General features: G+C 35.6%; 2 protein-coding genes and 1 long non-coding RNA gene across 4 annotated transcripts; 1 reads left to right on the top strand and 2 right to left on the bottom strand.

Annotated features, from left to right (window-relative positions):
* The first annotated feature begins 710 nt into the window (after positions 1 to 710).
* LOC110873904 (calcium-dependent protein kinase 22-like) lies at positions 711 to 1728 on the top strand. Its single transcript, XM_022122933.1, has 2 exons — positions 711 to 1159; positions 1434 to 1728. The coding sequence occupies exons 1-2, from the start codon at positions 711 to 713 to the stop codon at positions 1726 to 1728; spliced, it is 744 nt and encodes a 247-aa protein (XP_021978625.1).
* A 4767-nt stretch (positions 1729 to 6495) lies between these two features.
* Positions 6496 to 10623, bottom strand: LOC110871574 (pentatricopeptide repeat-containing protein At3g04130, mitochondrial-like). Of its 2 annotated transcripts, none has more exons than XM_022120256.2 (3): positions 10346 to 10623; positions 7772 to 9195; positions 6496 to 6941 (listed from the first exon to the last, which is right to left on the bottom strand). In XM_022120256.2, the coding sequence occupies exons 2-3, from the start codon at positions 9149 to 9151 to the stop codon at positions 6810 to 6812; spliced, it is 1512 nt and encodes a 503-aa protein (XP_021975948.1). In that variant the 5' UTR covers positions 9152 to 9195; positions 10346 to 10623; the 3' UTR covers positions 6496 to 6809. The 2 variants fall into 2 exon arrangements, with proteins under 2 accessions (XP_021975948.1, XP_021975947.1); XM_022120255.2 differs by having other exon boundaries at positions 10386 to 10623.
* A 4220-nt stretch (positions 10624 to 14843) lies between these two features.
* LOC118481143 lies at positions 14844 to 17872 on the bottom strand. Its single transcript, XR_004864559.1, has 2 exons — positions 17738 to 17872; positions 14844 to 16593 (listed from the first exon to the last, which is right to left on the bottom strand). It is a non-coding gene; the product is annotated as an uncharacterized LOC118481143 (long non-coding RNA).
* Positions 17873 to 22910: the final 5038 nt, after the last annotated feature.

The raw sequence follows: 22910 nt of genomic DNA, 5'->3' as shown, positions 1-22910 counted from the left end.
GATGCGTCAGTTTTCATGAGTTGCTTTGAGATTGATAGATTTCTGTTTTGAGATTAGGTGTGTTTCTGTAAAATTCAAATTTAAGTTGTTCACTTTCTGTTTGTTTTGAGATTATGTGCAATTTTGTTTTGAGATTGATTTGTGTGACTCTGTGCGTTAGTTTTCATGAGTTGCTTTGAGATTGATAGACGCGTTACTTTCTGTTTTGAGGTTAGGCGTCTGTTCTGTAATTTTTGACAGATGCGTTACTTTCTGTTTTGAGATTATGTGCAATTTCGTTTGAGATTGATTTGTGTAATTCTATTTTGAGATTTGTTGTATGTAGATGTGTTAGTTTTCATTTCAGATGCGTTAGTTTTCATGACAGATGCATTAGTTTTCATGAGTTTTGTAAGTATAGATATATGTGGTACTATAGATGTAGATACGTTAGTATGATAGTGTGTCCCTAGTATAGATAATGTATATACTTTTTAACATAATTCATAACACTTTGCTTGTTTTTATTTGAATCTCAATTTGACCAACTTTTGCATACAAAACAGAGTTAGGATAGTAAGTAATTGGTTTGTGTTCATGAAACAAACTGAAGTGATAATGTCGGCTTTGGTTTGTTGTCACTGTCATGAGTTTGTTTCTGAGGATATATAAATCTATAAATCCTGTTTATTCTTTATTGCTTGTTTTATGTACCTTTTTGTGTGAAAATTATGGCAGACAAGGGAAAGAAGAAGATAACTATCAAGCCAATAACATTTAGAGACACTTTTCCTATTCCTGCTATCGGTCAACTCTCTCTCGACGAGACATGTCCTAGAACTGTAACTAACAGTTTAAAAGAAAAAGGCTACACGCTTGGTGGTTCATTAGGCAAGGGGTCTTTTGGTAAGGTGTATAAGTGTATAGAAGATGCGACAGGGCAAGCATTTGTTTGTAAGATAACGTTAACGCGAAAGAATGATATCGAGATGGCGATCAGGGAGATGGATATTATGAAGGGGTTGTCGGCGCATCCCAACCTTGTGGCTTGGAAGGATGGAATTAGTGACGCACATGCCATTGTGATAGTCGTGGAGTTATGTCAGGGTGGCACGTTATGGGATCACATGAAAAACAAGGTTTCGTACACCGAAGAATTTTATCCCCCGAGTTTTGTGAGGTAAGAAAAAAGGCTCCGTTCACGGAACGAGAGGCGGCAACTGTGATGAGAGATATAATTGAAGCTATCAAGGTAGGTACACTTATTTAGTTAATGCAATTGCCTTTTTCTAACTCTAGTTTGAACAAGTAGTGACATGTTTAACCAGAAATGGTGAATTACCAAAGATATATAACCGAGATGAAGTTCTGTTCTGTGAGAGTTAAACATAAAATAGTCTTGGCAATTAATGGAAGCTTGTACAACAGCTAAAATGGAGGAATGAGCAATTCAGGAGCTTGGAAGAAGCTCATGAAAAGCTTAAAAGTAGTCTTAAATTGAAGGAAAGAGGGTGGGATATTGAGAATTATGAAACTTCCAAGCAAAGGAGAGAATTAGATCATATGTTTGAAAGGTTGAAGGAAGAAAAAGTCAAAGTTGAAGAACAGTTAAAAATGAAGAGCAGTCTATTCAATCAATTGGAAGAAAATTATGAAATGCTTCGTGTGAAGGAAAACGAGTGGGGTATTGAGAAACGTGCTTTTTGTGGTGAGATATCGATACTAGAAAGAAAGTTGGATTCGTTATAAATCATTGTATTGTTTTAGAATATAATACTAATTTGATTTTGTTTAATGATTTATTTGGGAAAGTATGTACCTCGTGAAGTGAAGTAGCAAAACTTGCAAAAGTGATGAAAATCTTGAAGAATCATATTTGTTGATCGAACTATGCATTAAAATCAAATATACGTTTGTTATAAATTGCAAAAGTGATGAAAATCTTGAAGAATCATATTTGTTGATCGAACTATGCATTAAAATCAAATATACGTTTGTTATAAATTGCTAATTAGGTTAAGTTATGCTGCTAGACTTCGACCCAGTTTAGTTTGTACAATTGTTTCTCGGGCCAATAGGTTTATATCGGTTCTTAGTAGTTCCCGACCTGGAATCGACCTGATACCCAATATACTACAATTATAGGAACCGAACAAATACCCGAATAACTATATTAGGGTTGGTTTCGGGTACTATACGATTCGGTTATCGAGTTCCAGTCAGGTCAGACCTAATTTTGCTCACCCCTATTTTAGAGTACATGCGGCTTAAAAACATATAAAGTTATGTTGCTATTTTTCACTTTTGATTTTCTTTATTTTATAATAAGCTATTTTGATTCTTTACTCATCATAAATCAATACAACAACAATAACAGTAACAAAGGCAGACCTACCAACAATGTTGGGTGGGCGGCCGCATAATGTTGGGTGGGTAGCCGCACCCCATAAAAAAAGAAGTTTTTAGTTTTAATTTCTGTCGAAAATCTCAACCGCACCCCTTGAAAATTTGCAACTGCTCCCTTAGAAAAAATATATTATGAATTTATAAAAAAATAAAAAATAAACACTGATTATTATGAATATATAAGTATATAACACAATTTATATAGTTATTCTTTAACCACTTATTTACTTTATTTAACTCAATCTACAATCTAATTTTATTAACCCAACTATCCAAGCCCAAAGATTGTGTGAACTAAATAAAATAACCCAAACCAACCCACCCATGACCCATTCGAATTCCAAATCCCGCTCCAAAAAAGACGCACAACGACTATAGTCTACATCGACTCATGACCAAATGAGTTTTTTGGCCGGAAAATTCAAAATTCCGGATGTTCTTAACAGTTAACATTATTATGCCAGAATTCCGACTTAGAACGAGTATCCTTTCTTTATTGATTTTTTTTGTTGTTTTATGCGGTGATTAGAAGAAAAAAATAAATGTATAAGGGTTTGATCTTTCTATGTTTTTTGATGTTTTTTTAGTTGTTCTAAACTTTTAGTTAATGATTTTGTTGTTTTATTTTAAGCTTTGTTTGGTTAAATGATTACTAATCAACATTTAAAACTAGGGCTTAAATGTTCAAAAATTATGGACTGTGATATTGGTTGAATATAATTGTTTATTTTGTGTAATTGTTTAGTGTTGTTTTATAAACTTATAGAGCGATTTATATGTGATAAGAACCATGAGTATGGAAGTTATGACGCGATTTCTCAAGAGAAAAAGAAGGTTGATCCACTTTTTCGTCGGATTCTTCTAGTTAAAGACCAAGCTATGTTGTAGATATGTTTTTTTTGTTGTATTTAATTATTATGAGATATAGAAGTAGGGATGGTTTGAACTTTGATGATTTTTTTGTTTTTTACTTTACTTACTTATGATGTGTTCACTGTTTTATTTCAAACTTTGTCTTTTAATGTGATAGGCAGTTAGGAAATAGGGTTTGATTGTTTGAAAATTGAAATTGACCCAACCCGACCTGATCCTACCCGCTCTTAAACTTCGTTTGTTTATGTTTACTTGTTTTACATGACCCGACCTGATCCAACACACTATGAACCAAATTTTTTTTATATAGCTAGGGACCTAAAATCTTTAAAAAAATTTCGCACCCACCACGAAAAAATGACTAAAACAATAACAATAATAATCATGAACTAAAAGAAAATGTTTCTTAATAGTTTCTCTAAACTAAAAAATGGACTATTTTTAGAGATGGATTAAGGGGGTGTTTGGGATTGCGTTTTCAACCTGATTATTTGATTATTGTGTTTTGAAATCGTAAAAAATCTATTTTGAGTGTTTGGTAAAAAATTAATAAAAAGTGATTTTTTACGTTTGGTAGAGTTCAAAACGTGATAATCCATAAGTAGGTCACCCCTTGCTGCAGGAAAACGTGATAATCCAAAAACTGATTTTTTACGTTTTCGCTTATTTATTTTTTTAAAATATATATACTTGCCAAACACTCAAATAGTTGATTATATGATTATTGTGATATCAAACAACATAATCAAATCCAAACAATGTTGATTATCTGATTATTGTGATATCAAACAACATAATCAAACCCAAACACTATCTTTCTGCAGCACGTTTTGTTACAGCTAATTATCTGATTCTGATTATTCAAAACGCATAATCTATTTTCAAAACTCAACCCCAAACACCCCCTAAGTACAAGTTTAATGAATGTCTAATGAACTCGTTTAAGATGGCAGTTAAATAGTTCTTCGCGTGACTAAAAGGGTTGACATTGTACAACAGTTGTTGCAAGTAGGCCTGTAAATGAACCGAACGTTCATGAACTGTTCATGAACTTATTCGACGGGAAGTTCATTTATGTCCGTTTATTTAATAAACGAACGAAAACGAACAAAAAAAATTGTTTATTAAATGAACGAACATGAACACACCTTGTGTTCGTTCATTTATGTTCATGAACGTTCGTTTATGTTCGTTCATGAAAGTTTGTTTAATTTTTAGTAAATACATAAATAGTTAGATTTATATAGATATTAGGTTTTCTAACTACTTATATTAATATGACTAATTAGTATATTTAGGAACTTTAATTTAGATATGTTTTCAGATGAATTGTAATATGTTAGACTTGTTTGTTCAATCATGTTAATTTATGTTTGTTTATGTTTATTCAAATATGTTTAGTTCAATTTTTTTTTTGTTTATGTTCGTTTGTGTTCGTTAATGTTCGTGAACGGTCCGTTTAGGCTTTAAACGAACGAACATGAACGAACACGAACATGCCCGATTTCTTAATGAATGAACACGAACAAAAAATGTGTTCAATTATATGTTCGTGTTCGTCCGGTTCGTTTACAGGCCTAGTTGCAAGATGTTATAAAACAAAATGTTACCTTCTAAGAATATGTTGATCACACATAATGAATTCCAAACCTGGTAAATCCATTACATGGGATTGAAGAGGAAATCCTCAAGAACAGTTAACAATTAAATTTTGGTAATTATTAAAGGAATGTTAAACCAATACAGTTCAACAGCCCCATTAACCAATACTCATTATGATTTGCGCATGAAAACATGAAAAATGACAAAAAGTTCAACAGTTTTGCATGATCCAAACAAAACACAACAATGATTAAGATTTATCCTCTGAATCACCATTCTAACCTGGAAACTAAGCCGGGTTAGGGTTTCCTCCTGGAGTGGGCTGCCCTGGATGCTCTAGGTGTTGCCCCGATGGAACCCAATTATCTTAGAATATCTAGAGATGTTGCCGTTCCAAAAAAAAAAAAAAAAAAAAAAAAAACTAAGCCGTTTATTTATATATATTGCGTGTCTTATTTTGGACAACTTGTCTAAGGACCCAATGAGCCCAAACCGTTAGTAATGGTTTGGTTTTGGTTTATGGTAATCAGAAACCGTTACTAACGGTTTGACTCATGGTTTTGACATAAAAATCATCAAAACCGGACCGTGAACACCCCTAAGCTTACCTGACCTGAACCATCGAACCGGTTCCTCAGTTGTCAACCCATGATATTTAGGTAAACTTTGGATTACCTGTGACCTTACCTCAGATGTCCTACCTTGCTGCTGTGGAATTACAACTGCTGATGGGTTGTTAACTATGGCAGGCTTGAAGTGACTTTCAAGGTATGTTCACCGGTTGTTGCTGTGGAATTATAACTGCTGATGGGTTGTTAACTAGGTGTTGCCCCTTCTGATTGGACCTCTATTGAATCTCCTAGGAATCCCCTCTGGATGTAACTATGTTCCTGGGGTTCGGTCTCAAGGTATGTTCACCGGTTGTTGCTGAAGGCCGGCATGGGTTGGTATGGTAGGATTGGAACCTCTGGAATAACTTGATATACCCTTGAGCAACCGAATATGTCCGATGTGGATTCTAACCCCTTACCAACTGTTGATTTCCCTTTACACGCAGCAGGGGTGTTTGGGATTCCATTTTCCCACCTCCTAATATTTTTTTTGCAGACGAGGTTTTTTAGAAAATGATGTTTGGGTAATGGTTTGAAAAGGAGTTTTTGTGCTTTGAAAAGAAGTTTTCGAAAAGTTAGTTGGTTGTGACTTTTTCGAAAAGTTAGTTGGGTTTCATCAGGATCCACTCTCACATAAGGTGAAGAATGTCGGGTAATGGCTTTTCGGGTGTAGGTTTGACTCTGTGAAGATGTTTGACCTTGTTGTGGGTTAAAGGAGTCAATATTTGGGAATGGGTGGAATTTGGGTAGTGGTTTGACCCGTTAAAGGTTTAAGTTTAACCCAAATTGACCCGCTATGCAAAAATTTGACCCGTTTCCCTTTTTGGATTAAGAAAAAAGCTACTTGGCCTGTAAAGGATAAACGACAACCCAAATTGACTCGTTATGCAGAAATCCCTGTAAAGGATAAACGACAACCCAAATTGACTCGTTATGCAGAAATGCACTCCTCCTCCTCCTCCTCCTCCACTTTTCTTCTAGATCCGCCACTTATAATCATATGAACCATCTATATCCATCTATATCATTTTAATGATTTTAATACAAGCTAATGTTTTGGAAAATGAAAACTGATTCAAATTGCCAAAACGTCACAACCGAACCATTAAACCGCCAAACTAGTAAAATCAGACGGTCTGGCTGACCCACCCAACTTGGCCGGTTTGGTTTGTCGTTCCCCAAAACTGCAGTTAGTGGTTCGGCCCAGAATTTTTGCCAAAACCGGTCGAAACAGACATTGAACTCCTAAAACAATAACAAAAATACAAGAACATCACAGTAACACCATTACAGACTTACCATTATAGGGTCACTGGAAATGCATAAAATGTTCAATGATCAAGATGACTTCATCTGCTTCATATAACCTTCAACATAATCAGCAGCAACATAATTATACTTCTGCTTGAGTTCATCGAGAAGCAAAGCACACGTATAATATCTCGGTGCAATATCTTTATCTATCATCTCCTTAGGGTATGTTTGGTATGGCGTAATGGAATAGACGGGTGAATGGAATGTACGAGGTAATGGAATGAACGATGTAATGGAATGGATCATTACCATTCCATGTCTTGTTTGGTTACCATGTGAGAATGAAATGAATCATTACTTTGTGTTGTTTAGTAGGAAAGAATAGATGAAGGAATAAAATCGGTGATGAGTGACGGTAGTCGGTGGTGGTGGGTGGTGATAGGTGGCAATGGTAGCGATGGTCGGAGGTGATGGCAGTGGGTGGCGGCGGTGGGTGGCGGCGGTGGGTGGTGGCGGGGGCAGAGGTAGGTGGTGGGTGGTGACGAGTGACGGTGGGGGCGGAGGTGTGGATGGTGGGTGACGGTTGGTAGCGGCGGAGGTGGGTGACGACTGGGGTGGAGGTGGGTGGTGGCGGGAGACAGCTGGGGTGGGTGGTGGTGGTGGTGGCGGCGGGAGTGGGTGACGGCGGCGACGGTAGTCACGGCGGCAGCTATGGCAGTAGTGGTGTCGCCCGTAAGTGAGTTATTAAAAATAATAATAATAATAATAATAATAATAATAATAATAATAATAATAATAATAATAATAATAATAATAATAATAATAATAATAATAATAATAATAATAATAATATATCTTTCCATTCCTTGAAGGAATGAAAAAAAAACACCACCTTACCATGGAATGAAAATTATTATATTTGGAAGGTTTACATTCCTTGTGGAATGCTTCATTCCATTATCACTTGACAACCAAACATGTTATTTTTCATTCCAATAGAATGATCCATTTCATTCCGCATTCTATTCCTTCATACCAAACGCTACCTTAAAGAACCCATACGCCCAATCGCATTTATTCGCTCGACATAACCCGTGGATCAAAAGAGTGTACGTAGCCAAATCAAAGCTAATATGATGCTTATTGACCATTTCATCCAACAAATTACCCAATAACACATCGGTCTTTCCCTTTCGAAAACACATCTTGAGTAAGGGACTAAACGACTGAATATCGGGTCTACAAAGTTGCGAACTTTCCATCTTTTTTAAAACATTTAGCGCTTCTTGATCCATACCATGATGACAAAACATCGTAATCATCGAATTAAACGTAGACGTGTCCGGAAAAATACCAGAACTCGGCAGTTCAACCTCAAATACGTTCACAGCTTCTTGAACACGGCCCGCTTTCGCTAATGTATGAATCAACGCGTTGTAGAAAAGCGTATCGGGCTTGCATCCAAATAACTTCATTTTCTCGGGTATCTGTAACGCTTCATAATATTCCTCGTTTTTCTTCAAATAACACATGATGGTGGTGAACGTTACAACGTTAGGAGGACAGTTTTGCGCTTGCATTTCATCGAGCAGTTCATATGCTTTGTTGAAGTTGGAATTGCGACAATATGATTCGATGATGGTGGAATACGATATAACCGACGGGTTATACCCGTACACTTTCATTTCTTGGATAGTCCAATGCGCTTCGTTGACCTGATTAACTTTACACCAACCGTGTACAAATATGTTAAACGTATAAGCGGACGGCGCGATGCATGATTTTAATTCCAAGAAAATTTTACGCGCCTGCTCGACTTTACCTTCTTTGCAGAGCGTGTCGAGTAAAAGATTCATCGATTCGGTGTTCTTTTCCAATCCGAATTTATGCAACTCGTCAAATATTATTACCGCATCTTCCCATTTTCCGGCCCCGCAAAGTCTTCTCATGACTTTTGCTATACTGCCGATTGTAACAAGATGACGTTGATTCATCTGCTCGAGTAGTGACATCATCTTTTCCATTTGTTTTGTTTTTCCTAATATGTCCAGCATTGTTTCGTACGAGTCTGATGACGGTGTGTATGTTTCGTGTGATTCCGCCCATTTAAACACGCCTAATGCAGACTTCCAATCATCTTTGAATCGATACAGTAACTGAGAAACAAGATTATGAGATATGGGTATCGTGTTACAAGCTTGATCTTGTAATAGAGAGTGAAAAACTTCATCGTAGGTTCGTCCAGCTTTAACCTTTGAAACGATTAAGTTGATGTTTTCTGATGAATCGGTACTGTACTTTTCGTGATTGGCAAGTGCATTGCTCGTGAAATTTAACGATTTCAAACGACGACGAGCAGACTTTTCAGAGGGATAAACCACATAAGATCCAAGAACATAGATTTTTTTCACTGTGATTCTCGGCATAGCAAAACACAAAGAAGGTCGGACAAGAAGATTAAGTATCAATCCTGCAATTCCCAACAAAAATTCTGTTATTTAGACAACTTAAAGTGAACATAATCCAAGTAAGCATTGGTAACGTAGTTGTCCATAGCAAATAGTGGACCATAGCGATAGCAACGAAATAGCGCCCGCTATTTTATGTTCAGCGATAAAAGAGGTAGAAAAATAAAAACTATATTTAACACACCAATTATGTATAAAAGTACTAAAAATATGCCATCACTAACCGTCTAAATAAAAAAATCCACTATTTATAGCACCTATACGCTACGCTAGGGGTGTAAACAAGCCCAGAGGCTCGATAGCTACTCGTGATCGGCTCGGTTAAAAGCTCGAACGAGCTGAGCCTTAACGAGCTCGAGCCTGAAATAGAGCTCGTTTAGTTATTGAGCCAGAGCTTGTGCCTGATATACAAAGCGCGAGCCTAAACGAGCCCAAACAAAGTTTTAGTTTTTTTATATATAATAAAATAATGATAATGATAACATTGGCGAGCCGTGCTCGAGCCGAGCTTCGGCTCGTTTAAGCGATGTTGAAGCGAGCTCGAGCTCGAGCCGAGCTTTTAGCTCATTTGAGGTTGTTCTCAAAATAGCTCGAGCTCGAGCTTTGGGTTTTACTCACGAGCCGAGTTCGAACCACAATAAGTAGGCTAGAACCGAGCCGAGCTCGAGCTTTGGGTTTTACTCACGAGCTGAGCTCGAGCTCCAATAAGTAGGCTCGAACCCAGCCGAGCTTGAGCTTCATAAAAACATGACGAGCCGAGCTCGAGCCTACTCGAGCTCGGGCTCGGCCCGGCTCGTTTACACCCCTACGCTACTATAGCTCTTGGCGCCATCGACAACTATGATTAGTAATGAAGTTGACCTGCAAAATCATGTTGTTGGATTCATAACAGTAGGATAATTCGATAAAACACATTTTTACGGGTAGAGAGTACTGTTCTACTTAAATGAAATGGCTTTAAACAAAATAATGGATCAAACATAGGTTCTAGATTAAGTAAATAATCAGGAAGACTACACCAATAAAAGTTTACAGTAGAAACATTTCATCGAACACCTTATGTGCAATATGCATTCCAACATAAGTATATGCAAATTCACATGCTAAAAAACTATGTTAGTAACATGATTGATTAAATGAGCATAAATTAACCATTTTCGAGTAGTGAATGCACACGATTGGATCTTCTTACCCAGTTACCCGACAGATTCAACTCAGAAGATCGAATAAGACGGGTTCGGGTTTGTTGAATTTTGGTTTGGGTTTCATGGGCACGAGTACTTTGGGTTCGGGTTAACTCGAAATAGAGACGGGTTCGGGTTTGTTAAATTTGGGTTCGGGTTTTTTTGGGTTCGGGTTAACTGCTTCTCAGGTTGGGTATAGGGATTCAACATCCAGAGTATTTATTTTTTTATTTTGACAAAAAGTATTTACCAATTAATAAAACCTTAGAATCAAGTTCATATTTTTAATTATCATCGGGAAATGAAACCCTCCCTTTATCAATGTCCTTTTTTTTGCATAAACATGTTTATTTGGCTTAAAAAAATTAAAAGTTTGAAAAGTACCAATATAACAAAACATCATACTGGTTATAAAGAGGTTTGCATATATATATGAGTCGATGGTAAAACCATGTCAAGGTGCATCGGTCCCAAACCAACTATTAAATATAAAATACACATCACATCCAATAAAAAAACGGTTCACATAGAATCCTTGAACTCTTGAAGGGAACAGGTGATAACGATATGTATAAGAAGTTCGCTATATTTATTAAAAACAGCGAACTTCGGAATATGTTTGTTCAAAACAACGAACTTCCGATATGTATTTGTTCAAAACAGCGAACTTTGGAATATTTTTGTTCAAAACAGCGAACTTCTAATATATATTTGTTCAAAACAGCGAACTTCGGTAGGTCTTTGTCAACGGACTTCAGGATGTTTGCAGAAAACCTGCAGTTTTTGCAGAATGTTGATAGAATCTCGTTGTTTCAAACTCCCCTATTTATGCAAAAAAATCACTCATTATTTTACATCCCACCTACTTGCACTATTTCTCCATCTTGAACTCCCCTGTTTATGTAAAAAAATATATTACAAAGATGATTGCAAATGTGTAGATGTAGGAACTAGGATTGCAAAGGTGTAGGTGTAGGAATTAGGTTCACCTTTTTATTAAAATATATTACAAAGTATATAATAATGAGACTGTCGTTATTCGTAGGAAATATGATAGTACAATCTGATTACAAAACTATACAAAAAAATAAATAAAATACAAATACATTGTACCAATCTTGATTCAAGTCGACGTATTTGGAAAACTTCAACCGCACCTTCTTGTACAAAACTCCGCTGCAAGACAAGGAAAAAGTCGTTGACGGTTTTGGTTGAGGATCGTGTTTGACACAGGGCCCTTAAAACAGATTTCGTGCCTCCTATCAGACGGTCTGTTTTCAAGATACAACAACCGAAGCAGTAGTACTGTCGGAGATGGCACTCGTGCCCGAGGTTACATCGGGTACTTTGTAGGAAAATATTGAGTTATGTAAAAAGACAATTTAGAGAATACTCTTTTCTAAGTTTCCATGGAACAAAAAGTTCTTTCATGTGTGTGTATTTCTCCATATTTTTCGATTGATATCTAGAATGAACTATCATCCTCTTCTTATACCCACACACATAAAGAAGCCATTAAATCTCAATTATTATTGTCATGAATTAGACAATTAATTCTATAATAAACAAGGTTTAATATCATTTTTAATGGATTTAAGTGGTAGTCAAAGCTTTCTTGTAACCGACGGAGACTGGTTGATTGAGTGTGACCCGCCCGCAAGCAAGTCGCGTACTACGCAGTCTTCGCGCCACGCGTGAGACACCCACCACATGTTGCACCATGCGCCGCGTGGAGTAGTACTGTCGCGCCATCCGCCATGACCCATTACATCCGTCTCTACACCCCTATTTTTTTCTCTCTTCTCCATTGCAGATCTAGGTTTAAGAGGAAGAACAAGATGTGATTCTCCATCCTCTCAGAGAAAGCGATTCGAATCCCTCGTCAGGTGAACTCGTGTTTCTTCATTGGCGCCCACCAATCTAAACTCACAACAATCACATCTCTTGTTTCACTCCTAGAAATCAAAGATATGTGTTCTTGAGGAATCCACACATGAGATTTGTTTCAATCTGAAACACCTACGTTTTTAATAAAACTCAGATCTGGGTTTTCTTTTAAGGACTATGTGGGTTTTTCCTTATCCACACCATCACATATGTGCTATGGATGCCCTGTGGGTGATTTTTAATACACTTTCTCTTCCACTAAAGCTTCCTGTGATTATTTTTAGATCCAAAATATTTGTGCTCAGCTACTCATTATTGGGAGTTTTTTAATGTCAAATTAGACGTCAGTGACAAAAGCTAAAGATGTTGATTTACATCTCAAATTCCCTTTCTATAAACTATTGTCGTATATAATTTTTATCATGACAATTCAACCTGTTAGAAAAAGAATAAAAAGGAGAACTCGCATTTCTGACTTTTTTGTCATTTAGCCTGAGAGGCAAATGAAGCACATGAAACCTATCACTCCTCACAATAAGTTTCAATGTTAACCTATAAACTTACAAAATTGTTGGTTAGTTGATCTCCAATTTTAACCTATAAGTTTCACATGAAACCCAACATAATTTCCCTCCAAATTTCGCATTTCTCTTTCCATCTCCATATCAGCTGATCTTCATCTTCTCTTCTTCGTCATCGCAAATTGCCCAGGTCTAATTCTTTCAATTTGTGTAATATGCGAGTAAATTTATTGATAGATGTTGTAATTGCTCAATTACGCTTAACATGAGTTGTGCTAGTTGTGTAATTCTTTTGAGATTGATAGATGCACTAGTTTTCTGTGTAATTCAATGTAAATTGATATATGCGTTAGTTTTCATGAGTTTTGTAGTTCGATTGATAGATGTGTTACTTTCTGTTTTGAAATTAGTATGTAATTCGTTTTTCAAAACTATAGATGCGTCAGTTTTCATGAGTTGCTTTGAGATTGATAGATTTCTGTTTTGAGATTAGGTGTGTTTCTGTAAAATTCAAATTTATGTTGTTTACTTTCTGTTTGTTTTGAGATTATATGCAATTTCGTTTTGAGATTGATTTGTGTAACTCTGTGCGTTAGTTTTCATGAGTTGCTTTGAGATTGATATATGCGTTACTTTTTGTTTTGAGATTAGGTGTCTGTTCTGTAATTTTTGACAGATGCGTTACTTTCTGTTTTGAGATTATGTGCAATTTCGTTTGAGATTGATTTGTGAAATTCTGTTTTGAGATTTGTTGTATGCAGTGCGTTAGTTTGCATTCCAGATGCGTTAGTTTTCATGAGTTTTGTAAGTATAGATATATGTGGTACTATAGATGTAGATGTGTTAGTATGATAGTGTGTCCCTAGTATAGATAATGTATATACTTGTTAACATAATTCATAACACTCTGCTTGTTTTTATTTGAATCTCAATTTGACCAACTTTTGCATACAAAACAGAGTTAGGATAGTATGTAATTGGTTTGTGTTCATGAAACAAACCGAAGTGATAATGTTGGCTTTGGTTTGTTGTCACTGTCATGAGTTTGTTTTTGAGGATATATAAATAAATAAATCCCGTTTATCCTTTATTGCTTGTTTTATGTACATTTTTTGTGTGAAAATTATGGCAGATAAGGGAAAGAAGAAGATAACTATCAAGCTAATAACATTTAGAGACACTTTTCCTATTCCTGCTATTGGTCAACTCTCTCTCGACGAGACTCGTCCTAGAACTGTAACTAACAGTTTAAAAGAAAAAGGCTATATGCTTGGTGGTGCATTAGGCAAGGGGTCTTTTGGTAAGGTGTATAAGTGTATAGAAGATGTGACAAGGCAAGCATTTGTTTGCAAGATAACGCTAATGCGAAAGAATGATATCGAGATGGCGATCAGGGAGATGGATGTTATAAAGGGGTTGCCGGCGCATCCCAACCTTGTGGCTTGGAAGGATGGATTTAGTGACGCACATGCCATTGTGATAGTCATGGAGTTATGTCACCAAAATGATGTCATGCACCTGGACGTGAAGCAAACTAGAATGGTTTTTTCTTATTTCATGTCGAGGAGACATACTTTAAATAGCGAACAAGATGCAACAGAAACAACATAAAATAAGGAAATAACAACAGTAGTCTTATGACTTAATTCAAACTGGAATAGCTAAAAACCACCCGTTTTTTTAAGCATTTTCATCAAACTGCATTACTATTACTATTACTACTTAATTTAAAGCCCAATGTCAAGATAGTTGCCAAAAGCAGTAAGCCTGCAAATGACACACTTTGTGTTTCTTATCAACCACCTTTTGATGCAATCTTCATGGTAGTTTTGTTTGCATGCTACCATTGTTCCAATCATATCTTCCTCTTGATATTCTTCCAGATAAATTACACAAACCTCATCATCATCATCGTCTTTTTTCTCTTTCCCCGTTTTCACTGCATTTTGTATACCTTTGGTAAGTCATTATGAATATGTTTCCACGATAATACTGTAACACCCTTACTATTATATAACGGTTTTTGTACAAATAACGGCTAATTAAATGTGTATTTATGAATACACATTCATATAAAGATACGGGCTTATTAAAAACTTTTACAATTTTAAAAATAATACAACATAATGAAATTGAGTTCGTCGTTTAAAAATTTGAAAGAAACGCAGTGCGGAAGCTTGTATCTTGATCGTGTTCGGTTCTTCGTTGAGCTTGATCTTCATCCGGAAACCCTTGACATTACCTATGATCAAAACCAACTAAAATTTAGTTTTGATAACTTATAAACGAGTTTAAACAAGTTCCATAGTCAAACTAACAAAATAAAATAGGTTTTACGTCTCTCGCGCCACGCGAGAGACTACCTTAGATCGTTCGTGTGCCGCGACAGCGCCCGCGTGTCGCGCCAGTTTGATGGTTTCCCTTCGCGTGGCGCGGGGAAGACCATTTTCCAGCAGGTCTGGTTCTGGGTCTGCATTTTTTTTGCCCAGCTCAAGTTTTTACAAAAACTCAACTTCAAAATGCCATAACTTTTTTATCTACTTATCCGTTTTGTACGAATCTTTTTCCTACGCGTCCGTAATTAAATTACGGACTTGTTTATCACCTTGGTTTGCATAAAATCTGATTTATACACGAATGGATCATAGATTTCTTAGGTGATTATTCGACCCGTTTGGGATTATCATCACTCTACATACTATAGAATCAATAGTTAATTCCTATCATATTTACCCATCCTGGGCTTGTCGAACCTTAATGTTTTCGTTCCCACCAAAGAGTTTATGTAGGCGTTTACATTTACTGATTCATTTGTATCTATCTAAGCATTTAACCACAATTTACTACTTAGTATATTTTGACCCGTTTAGGGGACTTTTGAGCATTTAGACGTCAAAGTCACTCTTTTCACTTCCCATCTTTTATTCACATACTAAACAACTAATTTTATTCCACCACAACAATTTTGTGGTGGATTTAACATAAGGAATCCAAAATCCCAATTTCTACCCTTCGGTTAGACATTTTACGCATAAGACCCGTTTTTAGACATTCGCCCCACGAATATCCTTACCTATAATTTTTATACATATCTACGGACTTCGTAGTCATAATACAAATTCCTAAACAACCTCTAAGGGTCGTTTCCCCGTTTTACCCAACAAGGACTTTTTGGTCAATTTTATGTCCTTCATTTTACAGCGAAGGACCATCACTATATATTTGACCAAAATTGCACATTTAACTTTAAATTCATTTAGGCGTACCTGGCTCGATTCATAGGATTGACCCGTTTAAATATCTCTCACTATTAATTTCTAATTAATACCAACGCGAAACGTATGATATTTCCTGTAATCACAAAACTCAACAAGCGATCATCAATTAATATTGTCAAATGATCTTGCCAATGCCATTTGACCCGTTTAGTCCGAACGACCATTTTCCATTATGAGATGATATCTAGTTACCATCTTGCCCTTTTACCCATCCCGGTTTACACCATAACGTAATGTTTCAAAATTTCTTATTAGTTCATCGTCGCATGACTAATTTACCAATTTACCCCTTTTGCCATTGCTTATGATTTCTCGCCATTGCACTAGTTCCGCCTCATATTATTTGCGTCGGAATATTATAACTCTATTACTAACTTTTCCTTATTCATTTTCAATACACATAACTGATGTATAGTAAAAAGGGTGTAAGCTTTTACTTACCTCGCATCCAAATCACGCTTTCCTTTTCGTACTTGCTCCGTTTGACCCGTTTCATTCCCAAGCCTCCATCTAGCTTGTCAAGAGTCAAACTATCATCATAATTCGTAAGGTGGTTAGATTAGTCATTATAACCACGACTATCCCACCCTACGTATTTTCTATGTCAAAACTACTATTCGACTCCGTCCATGGTTAGTTTAACTCTTCAAAAGTTAACGACCCTTAATTATATGATATATGCATATAAGCTAAATCGGCTTCATGATTAAAATTTGTATTACCCCACATCACACGTAATTAGTCGAACTAGGAAATTACGCGTTTGATTCATAATTTCAACATATGAACATTGTGGGCATAATTTATAACATCAACAATCAAGTTTCGTATCACTGAAAATAGGCTGTTTTTGATGACTTGTTTAACCTGTTTACAAGTCTTCAAAATTTACGATTTTTTTTATGTGGCGTACCTCTCGGAGGGTTAGACCTTGTGTTAAAATTTCATAATCTAACACTTTACCAAAAACTCGTAAAAATTCATTTACTAAGCTGCAATCAGATTCGTCACTTATGACTGCACCTTACGGAAAAATTCATTTAAAATTCCTCGTTTATCCGATTGACGAAATTCCAATTGGCGATTCTTTTAATCACTTAAAAATTTCTACAGTAAGAATTTGAGATCATAACTCAATTCCTAAATTGAGTTATGACATTCGTAATGGCCTGAAAATTCTGCCAGAAAACGCAGCTTGAACCTTTTATACGGAAAAATTCATAAAACGCCAAATTTTCGTCGAAAAAATGCGATTCCAGTGGGGTTTTAAAGATATTTCCTGGAATTACATTTTAGACTCAAGAAACACATGTTTTTATCACGTTTTGTCCAGGTTACAACCAATACAAGTCGGCTGTAAATTCTGATAAAGAGCCGTTTGAATTCAGCTTTCAATTTAAGCATGTTCTTGACATCATAACAATATTTTTTAGAAATCAAAACCCCTAAAAGCATCACATACACGAATTTAGTCAAAACCCACTTAGCACATGCAAGAGTAATCATCAAATCCCTAGTCTTTAATACTAATTCATCAAGTTATTGACTAGGGTTTACTCCTAGACATGTTTTCATTACTAATTTCATCTAAACATCAGTCAATCAAGCTCAGATTTCGATTTCTAATATTCATCAAAATTTCAAGATGTAATCAAAAGACAAAATTTGACATACCTCGTGATCCCTTTACTCAGGTGATCGCTAATATAAGCTTAGATTTCTATTTGGAACTGATTTGGCCTTTCAATTGATGGATTTGAGCAAGTTAGGGTTTGAAGATGAGAGCTCCCGGCTCTTCTGGAAATCTCGACCAGAACACACACTTAGAGTGTGTGTTTTGGTGTTAGTATTTTATTTAATTAAAACGTTTTCCCTTTTTGCCTCTTTTAGTCCCTCTTGTTTCATTTATTACAAAAGAAACTACATCTCATAGCTTTTCATTTAATTACACATTACTAACTAGGTTAACTATTGCTAGTTAACTTGGTGGGTGTGGGGAATCATAACCCGTTTTATTTTTAAGTCACGTTAACTCGGGTTCCTAATAAACCGTGTTTCCTCAAAGCATTTATTCCCTTTTTTGATTAATACAAGATTATTTATTCAAATCCTAATATTCACCGGGTTAACTATTTTTTTTCTTTTTACCACTAACGGTATTTTACTCGTCTTTTAGTATTAACGGGGTTTAATTACCAAACCCGTTTCCGGGGTGTTACAAATACAAGCCTTGCTAACCTCATAGATGAATCATGATTACGTTGATCCTCAAAATAGTCCAACGCTTCGCCACTTTCACTTTCATAATACAAGAAATAGGCGCCGACTACGGACCCGTGTTTGAATTGAAACCGGCAACGTGTATAATAAAAAACAAGGCATCATCGTGAATATCACCTTCATTGTAATCATGGGCTGTTGATTCTTCTACCATATCTGTATTGGTAGAGATGTCGATTAATACATTGACGCGATCTCCATTTACAATTATGAAAAGCCTTGATGCTCTGTGTACAATACCTTAAAAAGACATGGCACCTAGCTGTAGCTACCAGTTGGACTTTATTCACCGGAGGAGCACAATACAATCATTATGAAAGAAACGCATGCAGAATAGGAGACAACTAGAGGTCGATTATTAGGGTTTATACCTGGGGCGGTTTTTCAGTAGGGGTGGTTGAAAATTTTCAAGGGGTGCGGTTGGGATTTTCGACAGAAATTAAAACTAAAAACTTCTTTTTCATGGTTTGCGGCCGACCACCCAACATTGTGCGGCCGGCCACCCAACATTGTTGGTAGGTCCGCCTTTGTTATTGTTATTGTATTGATTTATGATAAGTAGATAATCAAAATAGCTTATTATAAAATAAAGAAAATCAAAAGTGAAAAATAGCAACATAACTTTATATTTTTTTAAGCCGCATGCACTCAAAAATAGGGGTGAGCAAAAATAGGTCTGACCTGACTGGAACTCGATAACCGAATCGTATAGTACCCGAAACCGACCCTAATATTATTCGGGTATTTGTTCGGTTCCTATAATTGTAGTATATCGGGTATCAGGTCGGTTCTGGGTCGGGAACTACTAAGAACCGATATAAACCTATTGGACCGAGAAACAATTGTACAGACTAAACTGGGCTAAAGCCTAGCAGCATAACTTAACCTAATTAGCAATTTATAATAAACGTATATTTGATTTAAATGGATAGTTCGATCAACAAATATGATTCTTCAATAAATCTTCAATTCGTTGTTGCCTTTTTCAAGATTTTCATTACTTTTGCAAGTTTTGCTTCTTCACTTCATGAGGTACATGGTTTCTCTAATAAATCATTAAACAAAATCAAATCTATCTATCTACTATAATAAAAGAAAACAAGTTTTGAACACGTGTTATTCACTGAAGGCATCCTCATATATATACTTATCTTATATTAACTAAATAAATAAATAATAAATTAATATTAAATCTTATCATACTTTAATAAAATATTATCCTCAAATCTAAATTGTTAATTTAGTATATTTTCAAAACAAATACCTCTCTTTCTTACTTATCTTATATTAAATATATAAATAATAAATTAATATTAAATGTTATCCTAATTTATTAAAAATATAACTTTTTTATTATTTGGTATACAAATTTATATTTATTCAACTCGTGTAAAATGCGGGGTTTTTAAAAATTTAACTTTTATTATTTACTATACAAAGTTACATTTATATAACCCGTCTAATACACGAAGTTTTTTAAGATATAACTTTTTTATCATTTGCTATGTAAAATTAAATTTATTCAACACGTGTAATACACAGGGTTTTTAAGGATATAATTTATTTTTATTATTTGGTAGATTTTTCAACCCGACTATACACGAGTTTTTTTAAAGATACGACGTTTTTTGTATTTAATATACAAAATTACATTTATTTAATCTGTGTAATACACATAACTTTTAAAGATATAACTATTTTTTAGATCTATTCAACACGTCTAATATACGGGGTTTTTAAGGATGTAATTTTTTTATCATTTGGTAGATTTATTCAACCCGATTATACACGAGTTTTTTAAAGATACGACGTTCTTAGTATTTAGTATACAAAATTACATTTATTCAATCTGTGTAATACACATGGTTTTTACAGATATAACTTTTTTATTATTTGATATATAAAATTACATTTATTTAACCCATACAATATACGAGTTTCAGAAAGATGTAACTTTTTATAATTTAATATATAAAATTACATTTATTCAACCCGTGTAATACACGAGTTCTAACCTAGTTAGTATTATATTCTAAAACAATACAGTTATTTGTATCGAAGACAACAAAGTAATAGAATGTTTTAATCAGAATTTTATTCGATTTGTTTCATACATAACCAGGTCTTAGACAGAGAATAACCAATGTATTAAATTTGGTCAACTCTTAGTCGGTCACAAAAACTCATGAACAACTATAACATTACGATTAGTTTTAAGAAACAAATTTACAAAAATAGGGCTGATGATCGTTCAGGAACTTCATGTTGAGGCTGTGATTTACGTATGTTCAGGAACTTCATGTTGTGGTTGTGATTTTGCGTGTGTACAACAGCTTCAACAAGGGGGGGGGGGGGGGGGGATGTTTAATATGTCGGGTAGGGTAATATATAGTTGGACCGAGAAACCCGATAGCAACAATACCGGAACCGATCCATGTCTATAAGGCATTAAATCGGGTGTTGTATTTCAGTTGGTTCGGTTCTCAGGTCAGGTCGGGTAATAATCGGGTCGGGTCAGTTAAATGCTCACCCCTACTGAAAAACCGCCCTAGGTTTTCTAACTACTTATATTAATATGACTAATTAGTATATTTAGGAACTTTAATTTAGATATTTTTCGGATGAATTGTAATATATTAGATTTGTTTGTTCAACCATGTTAATTTATGTTTGTTTATGTTTATTCAAATATGTTTAGTTAATTTTTTTTTGTTTATGTTCGTTTGTGTTCATTAATGTTCGTAAACTGTTCGTTTAGGCTTTAAACGAACGAACACGAACATGCCCGATTTCTTAATGAACGAACACGAACAAAAAAATGTGTCGATTATATGTTCATGTTCGTGTTCGGTTAAAGTTAAATGAACGAACACGAACATGGCTATGTTCGTGTTCGTTCGGTTCGTTTACAGGCCTAGTTGCAAGATGTTATAAAACAAAATGTTACCTTCTAAGAATATGTTGATCACACATAATGAATTCAAAACCTGGTAAATCCATTACATGGGATTGAAGAGGAAATCCTCAAGAACAGTTAACAATTAAATTTTGTTAATTATTAAAGGAATGCTAAACCTTTTTTTTTTTAATTTAAATTTTCTTTTATATCATTCCACATGAAAAAGGGCAATTACAAAGCAATGGCAGGTAGTCGGGCAACAAGTTGCGCCGCCACCCCCTTTTGAATAGAAAAACCAATTCTACTAAATACAAAGTTTGAAACCTTTAGCGACGAAGAATTACTATTAACGACTTTTTGAACCCGATTCAAGAGTCGTACAGCGTCAGGAGCGAGACCACCAAAGGTATCAAACGCAAACGGGACAAACACATGTTGATTCTCCCGGCAAGCTTTGTCATGTTTTGCCACTTTGCTCGCCTCTGCCTCTGCCTTGAGCACCGCTTGCCCTACGACAAAGCCCTTGTCCTTGAGTCCGACAAGGGGGGAGACTCCAGTTAGATCTACACAAGCGTGTTTCCCCCCTTCCCATCCAAAGACAAGGATGTCCGCCGGGCGTAAAGTGGACCTCCCCTCTAAGGGGTCAGTAAGGAAATTTACTGGAGCCTCCTTTTTGGCAGAGATCCCGGCCCGCTTACGATTTGCGCATGAAAACATGAAAAATGACAAAAAGTTCAACAATTTTGCATGATCCAAACAAAACACAACAAAGATTAAGATTTATCCTCTGAATCACCATTCTAACCTGGAAACTAAGCCGGGTTAGGGTTTCCTCCTGGAGTGGGCTGCCCTGGATGCTCTAGGTGTTGCCCCGAGGGAACCCAATTATCTTAGAATATCTAGAGGTGTTGCCGTTAAAAAAAAAAAAAAAAAAAAAAAAAAAAAAAAAAAAAAAAAAAAAAAACTAAGCCGTATATCTATATATAGAGTTAAATGCCATTTTAGTCCCTGTGGTTTGAGCCATTTTTCTAGTTTAGTCCAAATGTTTCATTTTTCGTCTGTGGGTCCAAAAAGGTTTCACCGTTGCCATTTTAGTCCACTGGGTTAACTTCATCCATTATTTCTGTTAACGAGAAGGGCAATTCGGAAATTTTAAATGGCCGAATTACCCTTCTAGTTAACAAAATTACATATAAAATGATCAAATTGCCCTTCACGTTAACTGAAGAAATGGATGAAGTTAACCTAGTGGACTAAAATGGCAACGGTGAAACCTTTTTGTACCACAGACGAAAAATGAAACCTTTGGACTAAACTGGCAAAATGGTCCAAACCATAGGGACTAAAATGGCATTTAACTCTTATATATATTTCGTGTCTTATTTTGGACAACTTGTCTAAGGACCCAATGAGCCCAAACCGTGAATCCAAGCCGTTAGTAACGGTTCGGTTTGGTTTTAAATTTCAACGGTTTGGTTTTGGTTTATGGTAATCAGAAACCGTTACTAACGGTTTGGCTTATGGTTTTGACATAAAAATCATCAAAACCGGACCGTGAACACCCCTAAGCTTACCTGACCCGAACCATCGAACCGGTTCCTCAGTTGTCGACCCATGATATTTAGGTAAACTTTGGATTACCTGTGACCTTACCTCAGATGTCCTCCT

The sequence above is a fragment of the Helianthus annuus genome, chromosome 8 (genome assembly GCF_002127325.2).
Source record: "Helianthus annuus cultivar XRQ/B chromosome 8, HanXRQr2.0-SUNRISE, whole genome shotgun sequence".
Taxonomy (NCBI): Eukaryota; Viridiplantae; Streptophyta; class Magnoliopsida; order Asterales; family Asteraceae; genus Helianthus; species Helianthus annuus.
Note: the sequence above shows the minus strand (reverse complement) of the source record. Positions and strands in the feature narration are given on the sequence as shown.